A 17,609-nucleotide genomic window follows, 5' to 3' on the forward strand; every position below is an offset into this window, starting at 1 on the left:
ATACTACAAATAAACTACAGACCATTACACTAACTTAGATACAAACTACAAATAAACTACAGACCATTACACTAACTTAGATACAAACTACAAATAAACTACAGACCATTACACTAACTTAGATACAAACTACAAATAAACAACAGACCAATACACTAACTTAGCTACAAACTACAAATAAACTACAGACCATTACATTAACTTAGATACATACTACAAATAAACAACCGACCAATACACTAACATATATACAAAATACATATAAACTACAGACCATTACACTAACTTAGCTACAAACTACAAATAAACTACAGACCATTACATTAACTTAGATACATACTACAAATAAACAACCGACCAATACACTAACATATATACAAAATACATATAAACTACAGACCATTACACTAACTTAGATACAAACTACAAATAAACTACAGACCATTACATTAACTTAGATACAAACTACAAATAAACTACAGACCAATACACTAACATATATACAAAATATATATAAACTACAGAATAATACACTAATATATATACAAAATACAAATAAACTACAGATCAATACACTTTAATTTACATGTTCGTAGAGAAATAGTAAGGAGTGTTTGTAAACAACATTTTTTTTGATGTGGTTCCAGACGTAATGTCATGTCCTTTAATACAAGTAAAACAAGGTGAGCATGCTTCACGATGGGAAGTCCAGAACCCTGGTTTGTACAGGCGTCGCTTGGCAACGAAGAAAACAATAAGATACGTAGATGAAAAACAACAGATAGGTTAATTTTTAATATTTTAAGAACAGAAAAGTATAATTCCAAAATTATCTTGTGAACTTTTCTTTAGACCCAAAAACGTATGTAAAAAGGAATCGGAATATATTAAAGAAAGTAATAAAGTTCATAGTATTAATAAGTTCCATCCTGTGCAAATGGAAATTTCTAATTCTCTAAATCTAAAAGCGACTTTTTCTATCCTGCGCAATCCTTGCCTCCTCTACCTCTGCTGGGTCTCGTCTTATCTGCATGAACCCAGACTAGGCTTGAGTGGATGTTTTCCAGACTTTCTCAGCATCACTGTTCCACCAGAATGAAGTGTTCGTTTTGCACAAGTTGTTTTCTTGACTTTGCTCAATGATGGTGAAATGATTGAGGTACGTGTGCTGCCATCTGGCTTTACAGCCTTGTTTGCGTTTGTAAATTGTCTCTATACCACTATATCTTTTAGTTTTCACATACACCTCATATATGAAGTTATTACTAATGACATTATATCCTCTATGCCAGGTAGAGACGACGCTCAATGTGGGCTTAGCAAAAGCAATGCCTATATAGGAGTCTTTGTCACCTTAGTGCTCAGCAATTCTTGTTGGTGCACCCAAGTTCACTAATATAAGGGTGGTGTCTAAGGTATTTCTAGTGTGGACAGCGAAATGCAAATCTCTGCCATTAGTGTTTTCACCTACATCCCAGCTGAAGCGTATGGCATTGAAGTCTCCTTCTACTTTATATATAGAAGTGTGGCCAAACAGGTCAGGTTGGAACCTTCAATCTTGGATTGGGTATACAGCTTTAAGTGAGCTTAAAGATGGTTTGTAGCTTGTAATGGTGATGGTTTTGCCAAGATCTGTCATAATGTTCACAGCAAATGTTGCTGTCGTGCCACACTGCCATGACAATCTCAGCCTTTGTGTCAGCATGTGATATGAAGTTAAAGCCAATGACAATGAATTCTTCAGTGTCTAATGTCATAATAAGTATGATGTCATAAAATTCAGGGAGCTTTTCGAGGCATTATTTATTTCCTCTGATCTCTCGACATTGCAGTAACCTATCATAATGTGAGACTGACAGGGTCTGGTGCACTGTTCACATATTCTTCAGTTACCATCTCATTGTTTAAGCCTTGGTTTCTTTGTTTTTCCTTCTCCTGCTGGCCAGTCCAGGACCCTACCTAAGTGCATCAGCTCTGTTCCTCTCGCAGGTACCCGTTCAGGAGCTGTTTTCTTATGTATTATTGTTTGTAGTCAATTCTTTAACCATTGATTGTCTAGTATTCCTGTTCCTAGCCCTGTCCACCCTAAGAAGGCAGGCAAGTGACATTAAGCCAGTATCCTGCTATAATGGGGCTACTGTTTTTGTGTTGGCATACACTGGCCAATAGGGTATTAATGTATTATTTCCACCGTCGATAAACCTTCCTGGCACCTTTGTCCTCAGGCCGATCAGCTTTAAACGAGGCCTAATGTATATTAGACCCACTTGAAGTTCAAACTAGACTTAGAATAAAGAATAAACATGGACAGTGAATCATAATGGCGAGTGAATTACGAGAGTTTATCATATGGAATATGTGTATACAGAAAAAAAAAGGAAAAGCACAACAAAAAAAGGGAAAAGCAAGGAAGTGGAAAGAAAAGGAAAGAAGAAAATTAAAATCTAAATCTTTAATGATGGTGTGCAAATTGTTGAAAGTTTTTATTGCTCTAATAATGTGAACTTACATAATTAGATTTAGGTTTAATTACAATATTACCACCTGCTAAGTTTATGTATACGTACAATGTGTCGTGTGTTTAGTTTAGGTTCTTTGCAGGGTTACCTACTATGTATGTTTAGTTCATGTTCTCGTTTTTCAAGTTCAAATACAGAGTTAGTTGATGTTTTGTTACATATATTGTAACAATGCGTTCAGTTGTAGACACAAGTACGTTGTAACTATGAGATGGCTATACATGTAGTGTTTAGCATTAAATAAAATTATAATTACTTACTGTGACTTGCACCAGATTGTTACATGAATACTGGGTAGGTTGACAGACCATCAAACAGAGAGGACACTTCGCCACACTTGAGAGTGGAAACAATATGGAGATGTCTAGTTACTGGTTATAATCACCGTTGTGAAAAAATTAAAATCTACAATGTTTCATAATAGCTTGAGACTGCTATAAAGAATTCCAGTCAATTTCCCTCTTCCCCCTTTTTAATAAATATAATTCATGATTCTTATTATTGCTAGGGAAGCAATCTCAAACCAGCTAAAATAGTTTTATCCAAACTAGCCAGAAACAGGCCTAAACCATAAAACTACGCTCACCACTCTTTCCAGCTGAGATAACACATTTCCAAAGTGATTCCCAAAGGGGTCCGACTATGAATAATGGGATTCAGCGTTATACATGATGGTAATTTTTCATCCTAACTCAAAACACTGTAAAAGCTGACACATTGAATTCACAGGTAATAATGTTCCGCTAACCCTTAGTATTGAACTCTATCTGACTGATGGATGTCATGTAAGATGTGCAGTTCCGCTTTACAAAACGTTTCAAAGTTTCCATGGATTAAGGAACAAATAGTTTTGGACATCTTAGTTCTTGGTGGTCATCAGATCTAAATACAATTCAGTGCATTTTTCAGAATAGATTCAGGTGTGACCAAGTGAGATACAATGTCTTAGATACTCAAAACCAACGATGCATTCAATAACTATTCCTCTAAGAAGGTCTACGAGATCCGGTTTTCATGACATCTTGTTTTCAATTGACTCTTACAGCGATGTCGTTAAAAACCAAAGAAATCGGAGATTCCACTCAGAAACTTGTGGATGTCTGTTCTGTTATCTTGTAGTTGTGAATAATCCAATAATCATAACAAAAGAATGTATCTGCATTATTTATTTAAATCATGCTTTCAAGGCAGTATTTTAAGGCAGTATGAAGCAGATATTTGTTGTTATACACATGATTACATTGTTGAAATTGACATTTTTAACTGACTTATTGTGACCAAAAGGACTCTCATAGACGTTTGGAATGATTAACAATGAAGAAAACATTACCACAAAATGGATTAATTTATACTTGCGAAAGAAGTACGTTGTCTTTAAACACCTTATAGCCTACTCCGGTTTTTACAGTTAGGTTGAATAAAATAAAATAAATTCTCTAAATCGGCATTTAAAAAAAAATCAGCACAACTCAACTTGTATTTCTTTTATTAAATCGGCATTTAAGCTTACAACAAATAGTAGCTTTTCGAAAAGTAAAAGCGAAAAGCCGGCCGTCACTTAAGCATATAGAATGGGCGTTGTTTTGGTATGACAGATCGGGAACGTACTAAATGTTAATTAAAGAACCAGTCTTGCATACAACTGTGTACCTAGATTTACATAGAAAAGAAGCATTTTTCTTCATCAGCTAAATCAGATTAGGCCTATACGCTTATAGGAGTAAGCTTTAAATTCAGCCTATTAGGCTTAAGTTTTATAGCAAATTGTATATTTTTTCCACGCAAAAAAGGGAAAACAAATTAAAAAGCAGCTTTTTTAGTGCTTTAAATCACTATAAACCTTTTCAGGCGAGGGTCTTTGTCCTCTTGACATCTTAAATAGGTTCTCTACCCCTTCTACCTCTTTTTATTCAACTATGATTCTAAAACTTAATGACACCCCTGGATTTGTGTGATTCCCATAAATATTCAGTGGAGACGTGCCCATTACTAACTGGATGTGTTGCTGCAACATTTAATGAGCACTGAAGTACATAGTTCTTTAAATTTATGAGTAATTTAGCACTATTTGCCTAAAAGTTTACAGCATACGAAGAAAGTGTTATGTAATTTATGTAAATAGATTAATTAACAGCTACTTATAACAGTTTGCATAATCAATCATTTCTCTTACCTGGCACGCATCTTTACCTCCTTCAATGAAGCCCGCGCACATAAATCCTTCTGTGATTGGCTGAAAATATCGACGATTGCAGTCCTCGTTGGCCCATATAGGCATGGAAGTCTGTTGAAGGGCATCAGTGCTTTTACCCCCTGGTGAATGGAGACAGAAGGTAATTCTCTCGCTTCTAGATTTTTATGGTAATATGGATTCTAAGCCTTAAATTGACAAAATGAAATGTATTTGATAAAAATAGATTTACTTAATAAAACCTTTTGAAACAATCCGGCATTAGTAAAAGGTGCCAAAAAAGCGATGGATTTCATTGGTAATTATATAGAATGTTTGGCAGTCATCAATGTAAAATTTAAAAGAAAGAATCGGTTAGATAATAATAAAATATCTAAACAGAAAAGCTAACGTGCAATTATTTTGATTCAGGACTATTACCATGTCATTTTCATGACCAATAAGAACAAAGTACCTTATTCTTTCGAACTAGAAATAACAGCACTGTTTTACTCCAAAATTACCATATGATCCTTTTGGCCCAAAAAAGTCAGTATGTTGTCCTTTTGACTTGAGAGACCCATCATATCATCATTTTGAATCAGAAGAGTCAGCATATTATGCACATTATCCAAATATGTCGTTATTTTAGTATGAAATGTATTTTCATTAATTTTTTTATGCAAGAAATGTATGGATATTTCAAAAAAATAATATATTTATTTACACAAATTAGATTATTGAATATGAATACACGTAAATTGGTATGATTAACTAAATTAGTCCTACCGTAAGAGGTAGTTCCCCATCCGAGCACAGTACCAATATGGCCGACCAGCGGATTTGATCTAAGGTTATCTTCTACTGGAAGACAGACAGGTCTGATAAAGGTCGTATATACCACCCTTTCTCTCAGCTTAACCAGGCCTATGTCATTGAAAAAGCCATTACGTCGAAACTGTGGATGCTGTATTGTTTTATCCACAAAATACTCCCTGGGTTGAGCAAAGTCGTCTGTTTTGAATAAATGATGGTCTCCAAGACGAACTGTTAGTTGTGACGAATGATATCTGAAATTCAAACAAAAATATTAAAACGAATACCGAATACTCCAACAACAAGCATACAAAGACATTATGATCTTCAGCTAACATAACTCTTCATTTTACAACTTTTGCTCTGAAGATCGAATAATTAGTTGCGTTGCATGACAAAATGTTCATGGCAAACAAAATTACTTTCCGCGTCACAGTATGAATTAATTAAATATATGCGAGAACGTTTTTTTTTTTGTTAATTTTAAAAATAAAATTGACATCCTAATGACAAATTAAGTTTAGTAGGAGAGTCAAATCTCTTCTTATTGGCTTTTTTTTTATTTCAGCAAACCCCATTTTTCTATGGTTTAAGACAGGATGAGCGTGACCCAGGGGTTATCTGGACTATGGTTCTCTAGGGTCTACGTTTTCACGTTCTGTTGCCGAAAAAAATCGATCTCCGTAAAATGATGCCTGAATGAGTTATGACGGTGATGGTCAAATCTCACTATTCGGTCGTTTGGTGCTGTTGATTAGATACTTTCCAAATATTCAAATTTATGGGCGGCTAGCGGGGGTGGTCATTGAGTAGCTTTGCGCGAATATCAGAAAACAAATTAACATAGTTTAAGGTTAACAAAAAAGAGCATGAATCCCTTGGGTTGGACGTGGACTAGGGATTAGCAAGACTGGCTGTGTAGCAGTGGATTCAAGTATTTCGAGACGTAAAACATTCCTCTGTAATTTCGGCCGAGGGAACGGTAAAAACCAAAACAATCAATCCCGCTATTCGGCTACATATGAATAGCCGTAAGCAACGGGGAGTTGCTGACTGGTTACCTTCCTTCAGATCAGCAGCCCTAAATTAGTGTTTGCTATACCTAAATCTTGGGGTCTCTGACCTGACAGTTTAGAATGAAAAAATACCAAAAATATCTCGAAAGAATTGTAGCATAAAGATACGATCGGATTTGTAGAATCCAAAATGTCGTGAAGCATTACAATTTAAGACCTGTTTCTTATTCTAGACAATAAAAAATAAAATAAACCAAACAGCCGAAAGCAATGACAAATAAACAAACTAACAGTTTGTTTGTTTGATTAGAAGTTTTGCGCAAAGCTACACAAGGCCTTCCTGTGTTAACCGGCACTAATTTGAAACTGATAGAGTGGAGGAAAAGTGTGCAACAAGTCAAGAGTACCCACCGCCAACTCTTGGGCTACTCTAATCGAATTATGGGATTTTACCGTCTCTCTCTTATAACGCACCCACGGACCAAAAAGTGTATAACGTGATTATGCAACAACGAATGTAAGCCATTGAACCTTGGGGTTCACAGTCTGGCACGCTAATCACTAAGCCATGCCCGACCCATTTGAGGAGTGCCTTCTACAAGACCGGGCCGGCATGGCCAGGTGGTTAGGGCGCTCGACTCGCAATCTGCGGGTCGCAGGTTCGAATCCCCGTCACACCAAACATGCTCGCCCTTTCAGCCGTGGGGGCGTTATCATGTGACGGTCAATCCCACTATTCGTTGGTAAAAGAGTAGTCCAAGAGTTGGCGGTGGGTGGTGATGACTAATTGCCTTCTCTCTAATCTTACACTGTTAAATTAGGGACGGCTAAAGCAGATAGCCCTCGTGTAGCTTTGCGCGAAATTCAAAAACCAAACCTTCTACAAGACGCTTCCAAAATAAAGTGCGTATTCTTATTATGTTAAAATACTATATTTATCGATCTTCACACGTAATGGGAAACACACAGACAAAAAACAACAACAAACTGATGTCAAATATTGTGCGCACAAAAGATATTGGAAGAGTCAATTGCACAGTGAAAACAATATATTAAGTGTCAAACAATTACACACAAACATGAATAACCAGTGAGAGCTATAAACGGAAATAGTTTCGTTCTAATCAGAGAATCGAATAAAACAAATTTCTAAAATGTGTAAAACTCTAAAAACTAACTCAGCGTGAATGTATGGAGGCTTCATCGTGTTAAGTGTTTTAAAGCCGAATTAGAATTAAAACTTAGTTGTTTTTAATAAATTATATTATGTAACCATGCAGCTAAAACAATGACAGAAATAATATAAACAAAGATAAACACCTTTTCTAACTACGTGATAAACAGAGTGGCCCAAATTTAATAAGGCTCTATCCCACTTTAACTAAAGTGATTAGCAGGGTAGCTCTACTGTTATAAGGCTCTATCCCACTTTAACTGAAGTAATTAGCAGGGTAGCTCCACTGTTATAAGGCTCTATCCCACTTTAACTGAAGTAATTAGCAGGGTAACCCCACTGCTATAAGGCTCTATCCCACTTTAACTGTAGTAATTAGGAGGGTAGCTCCACTGTTATAAGGCTCTATCCCACTTTAACTGAAGTAATTAGCAGGGTAGCCCCACTGTTATAAGGCTCTATCCCACTTTAACTGAAGTAATTAGCAGGGTAGCCCCACTGTTATAAGGCTCTATCCCACTTTAACTGAAGTAATTAGCAGGGAAGCCCCACTGTTATAAGGCTCTATCTCATTTTAACTGAAGTAATTAGCAGGGTAGCCCCACTGTTATAAAGCTCTAGCCAGTGTTAACTGAAGTAATTAGCAGGGTAACCCCAGTGTAATGAGGCTCTATTTCAACAAAATCCAAAATCTAAACGTGAACATAAATGAGAAAGAAACAGGTCAGTTCAAAGAGATTTATTTTATTCGGGAAGTTGCTGTTGTACCACCGTTCTTGTACTGACTGAAAACAACATTAAATTTATGACGGATTAGAGTCTTATTAAATCTGGGCCGCCCTGCATCATATTCTAGAATAACGTGCTCTATTTCAATAACTGATTTCATAAGTTTAAAGTTTCGTATTGATAACTAGGTTTGCTATAATAAATAATTCTGTATATGTATTGACCTATTATATAGTATAACAATATATATGCATATTGAGCAATGATGTAATGCCTAGAATGCCTCATATATCAATACCATAACTCTTGTTAGCACAAAGAAAGAACATTCTTGTTAGATTTTTTTTTCCACTCAGTGACATAGAGGAAGTTCTGCGTCGAAACCTTCATCCAGCTTGTCTGGAAAATATATATCATTCATCTATAAATTTAAATGTATAACTAACAAATTTAGGCTTTAAATCTTGCCTACTTGTTTGATTATTGAATTTTGCCCAAAGCTATACGAGAACTCTCCGTGCTAGCTCCCTAATTTTGGAGTGAGAGACTAGACGAAAGGCAGCTAGTCAACGCCATCCACCGCTAATTCTTGGGCTACTCTCTTTTCCAACGAAAATTGGGATTGGCCGTCATATTATAACACTCCCACGGCTAAAAGTGCGAGCATGTTTTGTGATGGGGTTCGAACTCGCGATCCGCAGTTTTGGAGTAGAGTGTCTTAACTACCAGAAAATGCTAGGCCAGTCTAGTCTATACATATTTTGATTTGTACAACCGTGTTAATGATAGATTTAGGAAACTGTTATGGGATTTGGAATCAGTCTCAATAGTTCATACCTTCAGGGCTGAAGCCAACACATTGGGGACCCAAAGCAAACATAATTTTGGACCTCCGTGCTTACCTCCTAAAATGATATTTATTGTAATATTTTCGCATACCAAAAATATTCTAACACAGCACATTCCAGTGCACTCGTTACAAAGTCATTCCTACTGACTCTAACATCACTTCACCGGTATCTTTTTCAAATCACTGTGTGTGCGCTGCAATTAGCAACAACCAGCGCACGAATACTTGACTGGGAAATGTCTTATTTTTAAACGTCCATCCGTTAAAATGTAATGTGTTTTTCAATTGTTTCAATTGATGTACAATACTAAAACATGCAAAAGTCAAAGTTCTATTGATAAAATCCCTGTTAAATCGGGGGCCATTGAGCTGCCCGGAGTCATAAGCAATTGCTTAGTCTGATTGTTCCTAGCACTACCACTGCAGAGCTTATTAATTGGGTCCACTCAAACACTGGATTGGAACTAAGCTGGTGTTCGGAAATACAGGTTTTTAGGGCTGACAGGACATGGCGTACTTAATTTCTAAATTTATTATCTTATTAAACATTATACCATATCGCACTCGTAGGCTTAGGTGAAATGAGGTAAAATTCAAATAAGCTGTTGTCTTATCATTCGCTGGGCATGGCCAGGTGGTTAGGGGGCGCTCGACTCGCAATCTGAGGGTCGCGAATTAACATCCCCGTCCCATCAAGCAATATTGCCCTTTCAGCCCTGAGGGTGTTATAAAGGTGCGATCAATCCAACTAGTCGTTGGTAAAAGAGTAGCCTAAGAGTTGGCGGTGGGTGGTGATGACTAGCTGTTTTTCCTCTAGTTTTCCCCTGCTAAATTAGGAACGGCTGGCGCAGATAGCCTCGTGTAGCTTTGCGCAATATTCAAACAAACCAAACCAAAGCCTTATCATTTGTCGGTCAGAAATGTGATTGATTCTTTGCCTGGACTATTTTAAAACAAAAAAACGAATTATTTCTATATAACAGTCCTCTCTAGCTTCTATCTAAATCAACAAAGCGATTCACAAGTATGATTTTTAAAGTAAATCATACCTTACTGATCAAAACCCAAGAAGAAACAAACAGAAGAAGAATGCATCGAGTACAAAGACATTTCCTGAAATACCTTTATTTATATAAAAGTTATTGACCATAGAAAGAGGTGCTATTTTATGCTTGTATATTTTATTGTATGTTTTACATACACACATATATATTTTTGGTTTGGTTTCTTTTGAATTTCGCGCAAAGCTACACGAGGGCTATCTGCGCTAGCCGTTCCTAGAGACTAGAGGGAAATCAGCTAGTCATCACCACCCATTGCCAACTCTTGGGCTACTTGGGATTAACTGTCACATTATAACGCCCCCACGTCTGAAAGGGCGAGCATGTTTGGTGGGACGGGGATTCGAACTCGCGAACTGCAGATTGCGTATCGGGAGCCCTAATCACCTAGCCATGTGAATATTTTTGCCTTACGACCGCCCAATTGGCGACCCACGAGGTAGTTGCGGCCGGTCAGCCAATCACCAGGCTAAATTTAAAAACAAATAAATCGAAATGAAGCTAAGAATATTATGTTTTGAGTTTGCGGTATAATTTCTTAATGTATAATACCTAATTATGCATACTCTGGCGTTTGCTACCAATTAATTTGAATAAGGCCATGAAACCCTTTGCTAGCACAACACTGAACAACTCTGATTTGATTAATTTCTATGTTTATTTAATTCTTTATAGCAGTACTACTGAAGCAATATCCCACCTTCCCTGATCGTTGTAAACTGCTACCTAGTGGGAAAAACACTGGTCAGCAGCATCTAGCACCTATTCTTGGGCAATTCATCACCAACGAATAATAGAATTGACCATCACATCATAACGTTTCCAAGGCTGAAAGGGCGAGCACGTTCTGCGCTAGGTTTCGTTCCCGCGACCCGCAGATTGTGAGTTGAGCGCCCCTACCACCATTGAAAGAAGTGCAATGTACAATTCCATTAATTAGTTCGAACCCGACATCAAAAAAAGGAGGGAAAATGAACTTTACTTTATTTTACGCAATTTGTTTCTTTCACTCTCGCATAAGCAAACAGGTGCAATAGGAGTGGTTTTGAAAACCAATGAAGTAAAATCCTATTCAGTACACAAGAGATAAAAATTCAGAAAGTGTTGCTGAGTAGGCTGTGTATATGATCCTGTGCGTCAAAGCTGCACCACTTGTATCGAAGGCATATGTCCTCTATAATGTGAGATTCGGGGGGTATGATCCCCAGGAAATGAGTAGTGCATTATGGTACATTGTGAGACAGAAATTGGCATTAGTTACCTTCATTATCCAGGAATTTCACGAATAAACGGCCGTTTCTGCTATCATGATGCCTGATTGCGTTTGCTAAATGAGAAGATTTTAATACTTATTTGTGAGAGTGTGAGAATAAGGCCGATTGCTCGAGTCTCACGCTCAATGCGTGAGTTTTGGAATATTTGGTACGCTGTAAGAATAGTAAAATCCTAGTGCGCAGAGGTGAATAACCATTGAAAAAAATTACTGAAAGTGTTAACAGGAATTTTCTTTTCAATGAATTCGCTAAGATGTCTTGTTAAAACTCCGTATGTTATTCTTCACGAATGTACTATTAATTTATTAATTAGGTGTTCTGATTACAACCGAGGCCTAGCAATCTGAGGGTCGCGGGTTCGAATCCTCGTCCACCAAACATGCTCGCCCTTTCAACCGTGGGGGCGTTATAATGTGACCTGTTAATCCCACTATTCATTGGTAAAAGAGTAGCCCAAGAAGTGGCGGTGGGTGATGATGACTAGTTGACTTCTCTCTAGTCTTTCACTGTTAAATTTAGGACGGCTAGCGCAGATAGCCCTCGTGTAGCTTTTGCGCGAAATTCAAAACAAACAAGCATATGCTGCAATATAAGAAGAAATAAAGACAACACTATTGATGTACAAACTTCAGTGGTACTAGGCTTGAATTTTGAGGTTTTTGTTTATATTAGAGCAAAGCCACATTGGGCTATCTTTGTACGAGCACATTTTTGTTATTAAGCAAAACTTTCTTTTTGAGATAGTGAAACTATCTAATGTTGTTTAGTTATGTATTAATACTTTCATAATTATTTTTGTATGTTTCATAATGAGTAGTGCAATTGACATTTTCGACCTGAACAACAGCACTTTGTACGACACATGCTTTATTTGGCCAGGCTACAGACACTTTAAGGTTAAGTAACGGCACTTTATACGACACATGGATTACTTAACCAGCTCACAGATACTTTAAGGCTAAGTAACAGCACTTTATACGACACATGGATTATTTAGCCAGCTCACAGATACTCTAAGGTTAAGTAACAGCACTTTATACGACACATGGATTATTTGGCCAGGCTACAGATACTTTAAGATTAAGCAACAACACTTTATACGACACATGGATTACTTGGCCAGGCCACAGATACTTTAAGGTTAAGTAACAGCACTTTATACGACACATGGATTAAATGGCCAGGCCACATATACTTTAAGGTTCAGCTATACTCGTTTATAATATAGAGCTGCTGACCGGAGGAAGGAAAATCGTTTGTAAGCTCCTGCCGCCTACGCAGATACACTTAAAACCGAATAACGGACTGTCACACTTATAATGCTTCCACAACGGTGCGTCACGCTGACCACTAGTTAACTCCTGACCACAATTATAAATACAAATTTTGCCGATAGATATCACTGTTTTATGGTTGATGTGTATGTTTGTTTGTTTGTTTGGAATTAAGCACAAAGCTACACAGTGTGCTATCTGTGCTCTGCCCACCACGGGTATCGAAACCCGGTTTCTAGCGTTGTAAGTCCGCAGACATACCGCTGTGCCACTGGGGGGCGATGTGTATGTTAATTAAGTTTCTTTGCTTGGTTGTTGTTAAGTACAATATTACAAAATGTGATATCTATGCTCTACTAAGCGCGGTTATCGAAACCTGATAAAGCCTTCAGAGTTACCGCTAGGCCACAAGGGGAGGAGTGCATTAACTAATCCAAAAAATGTTTCTGGGGCGTGATAATAACTTAAACACAACTAGGAGTACCATTACAAAATATACCAATTATGTAAGTAAGTGTATGATAGTATCAAAATCAGTCAGAATCCCAAGGTAGTTAAAATTATTGACAAATCAAAAAGAAAGTGGTCAGCAGCTAATGAGCTACTAGTTGGGCGGAAAGCTACTCAGCCGTGTTAATGTGCAAGTCAAGCGTTTCGGTGGGGAGGAGGACATGTTTCATTTAGTTCCGTATATATGTTTTTTCTTTTCCAATTAGCCTGAAACTGAATTAGGCCAAGTCGGATCCACGTTTACTTTGATATAGGTAACCTGTTTTGATAATTTGTTTGTTTGTTTTTTGAATTTCGCGCAAAGCTACACGAGGTCTATCTGCGCTAGCCGTCCCTAATTTAGCAGCGTAAGACTAGAGGGAAGGCAGCTAGTCATCACCACCCACCGCCAACTCTTGGGCTACTCTTTTACCAACGAATTGACCGTCACATTATAACGCCCCCACGGTTCGAATCCCCATCACACCAAACATGCTCGCCCTTTCAGCCGTGGGGCGTTATAAAGTGACGGTCAATCCCACTATTCGCATCCATCGTGCTCCATGAAAAGCTACACTATATTAGTCCTATATTATCACTATATTTGGAATTTTGTTTCTTCAACCTGACCGGTACCTTACACGACATATGGGTCAATGGTCAGGCCAGATACCCCAAGGCTTAGGTCTAGCCGTCTCCAATTTAAGTCTCCTGAGCAAATGTAAGTCAATTTGTAATCAGCACGTGCCGTCTACACGACTATTCTTTTTTCACCGACTAGCGAAATTCACTATCACATTTGTAACGCACCTACAGCTGAAGGTGCGGCATATTGTAACGCACCTACAGCTGAAGGTGCGGCATATTGCAGGCTTGAATCATACACTTTATATCCACAACCTGGCACGATAACCACCAGGTCACGCCCGGTTCTATCTATCTGCTGGTAAATCCCTACTCGCAAAAGGTCTTACACGCAAATTATAGAGTATTCTTGATATATCATTGCGCCTCCTTCACTAAATAACATCGATTAACTGATAAAAAAAAGCTTTATTATATATATACGTGAGCGCGCGACTCTCTCTCTCTCTATATATATATATACATATATATATAGTATTAGAAACAATTATGAAAATTAACAGTGAGAAATAGAGTTTAAAATGCAAATACTAAAATACTATAGAAATGCCACCCTTTACCTGTGAAAAAGAACTTTGCATTCACGTGTTGATAGTTTACACTGAAATAATTTTTACTCTAATCAATCAGAAATTGCCACTACCGGTCATACATCCCAGGATTGAAGTGTCGCATGAAAAGTGTGTACAAATAAACGTTTTCGTTGGCCAAGGACACTCCATGCAAAACATAGCATATTAGTAGAGAGATGTATACAAGAGGCCTAACTGTAATTCTATGGTTTGCTGACCCAAGTTGTACACAAGCCATGAATAGATGAAACTGCAGTTCGCAGCAGAGGGTACGGCTAATCAAAGAATGCTTTAGGCCTCTACGTCACAGATTCTCTTTTCAATTTCATTTCTAGTAAAAAAGAAAAGAAATATTTAACAAATGTAAGCTTCAAATTGTTCGAAAACAATCACAGACAGTTTGTCCAATGACGAAGAGGAAAACTATATCGTACTCAATTGAAACATAGTGGGAGGTGAATAAAAGTTGGGTGGGTGCATCTCAACTAACAATGTCGATGATCTAATCAAAACTGATGGCACCTTGACTGCTGATAAATACTGGCACATTTTGATCCATCATATCATTCTCTCAATAACGCAACTCATCGGGAGAAGGTTCATCTTCTGGCATGAAAATTACCCCAACCACACTGCATATGTAACGAGATGATATCTTGATGGAGAAAAATGGGATTATAGAACACCCACAATCATGACTTAGCCTACAAAAAGGCCCGATATGAGGATTCCTATGGCGTATGGCTAATGCAACTGAGAAGGTCAGGCGGCAAATAAACAATATGGCTGAATTGTGGAAAGTAATTAACACAGGATATTTGGAACAACATTCCACAAGAGTATTGATAAAATGTATGGCAGGAAGAAAACAAGGTGCAATGAACTGTGTAAAACAAAGAGTTTATATAATACTGATGTACAGTACACGTTACCCGCTTTTCGTATAATACTGATGTACAGTACACGTTACCCGCTTTTCGTATAATACTGATGTACAGTACACGTTACCCGCTTTTCGTATAATACTGATGTAAAGTACACGTTACCCGCTTTTCGTTTGCATTTTCCGCAATAATTTTTGTGTCATTAATATGTCCACTATCTAGTTTCCGTTGCTCGTTGTTTATGACTCTTCCTGTATGCACATCGCTTGTGTGTTTCTATAATTATCTCCATTATCTTATATATATATACACACACTCACATACATGCATGAACACAAACACACACACACACACACATATATACATGAACACAAACACACACACATACATACATGAACACAAACAACACACACACACACACACATATATATATATATATATAGGAACTTCGTATAAGGGATTTTTTACGAAGTATTTTGTTTGTTTATAATTGTAAATTGTCAGACAGAATCATATTGAAACTAGTAGGCTGTAATGTAAACATATTTGTTTGGTATGTCAAACAGTTTTATTTGTCAGGTTTCAAAATAGCATATTTCCAAAGTTTAAGTGTGTTGCAACAGCATTATTCCGACCAGTTTTTAGATTTATGGGATTAAAAACTCGAGAGCTAATCCAGATACTGTAATAATAATTTTATAAATCTCTCGTGGAACAATAATGATTTCATTTATCAAAAGGGGAAAACATATTGCTGGAAGATGAATTCAAATTCGATGACGAGGAAACCACTTTGAGACTAATAATCCTTGGAGACGGTTTGAATGGGTTTTTCTTCATTACCCATTCAAGCCGTCTCCAAGCATTATTATATTGCTGGAAGTATGTGGGTGGATGTAGAGCGCAAAGAAATGTTAATGTCCTTATTTTGTTGGAATTACACACTAGTAAAAACTACTGTCGGTCGCTGAAAGCTTGATTAATAATGTTCCCACCACATTTCTTAAAAATATTTTAATTTGTAGATTAAAAAGTTCAGAGTCGAAAAGATAAAACTTGTATGAGTATTACTAATAATTAACAGATATGTTGTCTTGAGTCAATTTTATTATATTGATTTTAAGACGCGGTGTATGAAAAATTGTGGGTTTATTTTACAAACGGCTTAATGATGTTTATTACACCACGACAGGTTGATTTAAATATAAACTATTGACCAATGGTTCTTGTTATATGTCTTGAGAACACACTTAGATTGTCGTGCCCTCTATGGACAAAGTCCGTTACTACTTTTCAAAGAACATAATATTAACTCCCTACATGTCCTGTAAAAGCGTAAAATCGTCTGAAGAGAGAACGATATGCTCTAAAATGTTCTGCGACACAACTGTTATGATTCACAAATCGGAAAAAGAAGAAAATATTATTTAAAAATAGCATTATTGTGTACCGAAGGAAACTATAACACGAGATCGTATTTTAGTTTAATCATATTAACAATTACAAGAAAAAATTCAAAATAAATTTTCTGAACTGTATCTAATAATATTCAAAAATTTTCGGCCAATAACATACAAAAACCAGTAGTCGTGAAGGTGTAATTTAATAACAATACAGAAGTTATGAATTAGCGTAACAACAACCAGTTTCAAACTGATATGTAGCCTTGAATTATACGTGGAAAACGCATAAAGCAGCAAATTATGCTTTACTGATATAAAACCAAAAATCCTGAAACCAATAAGTGCACACAGCAGGAAGTTATACAGAATAACTTAGGAAACACATCCTGTCAAAATAATGCAAAACAGGTAATTTTTTTCTCACACTGTTATTCGAAATTAACTAAGATGAAAAACATCCTAAAAAGAAGAAGAAGAAAAAAAAAGAGGATAAGTTTGTTAGTTTGTTTTCGAATATTAGCACAAAGCTACACAAGGGCATCTGGGCATAGCCGTCCATAATTTTGAATAAATAAACTATAGACAAAGCAGCTAGTTAACAACGCCGAGGTGGTTAAGGCACTCGACTCGCAATCTGAGGGTCGCGGGTTCGAATCCCTGTCACACCAAACATGCTCGCCCTTTCAGCCGTGGGGGCGTTATAATGTGACGGTCAATCCCACTATTCGTTGGT

At 37.0% G+C, this 17,609-nt stretch overlaps 1 protein-coding gene across 1 annotated transcript in view; it reads right to left on the reverse strand.

Annotated features, from left to right (window-relative positions):
* The window catches only part of LOC106460477 (venom protease-like), a 41,437-nt gene that overhangs the window by 5,912 nt on the left and 17,916 nt on the right, over positions 1 to 17,609 (reverse strand). The window contains exons 5-6 of the mRNA XM_022387216.1: positions 5,479 to 5,759; positions 4,693 to 4,832 (exon numbers count right to left, since the gene is read on the reverse strand). Of these exons, the coding sequence (XP_022242924.1) occupies positions 4,693 to 4,832; positions 5,479 to 5,759 (421 nt within the window). The remainder of the gene's footprint in view (positions 1 to 4,692; positions 4,833 to 5,478; positions 5,760 to 17,609) is intronic.

The sequence above is a fragment of the Limulus polyphemus genome, unplaced genomic scaffold, assembly GCF_000517525.1.
Source record: "Limulus polyphemus unplaced genomic scaffold, Limulus_polyphemus-2.1.2 Scaffold778, whole genome shotgun sequence".
NCBI classification, from domain to species: domain Eukaryota; kingdom Metazoa; phylum Arthropoda; class Merostomata; order Xiphosura; family Limulidae; genus Limulus; species Limulus polyphemus.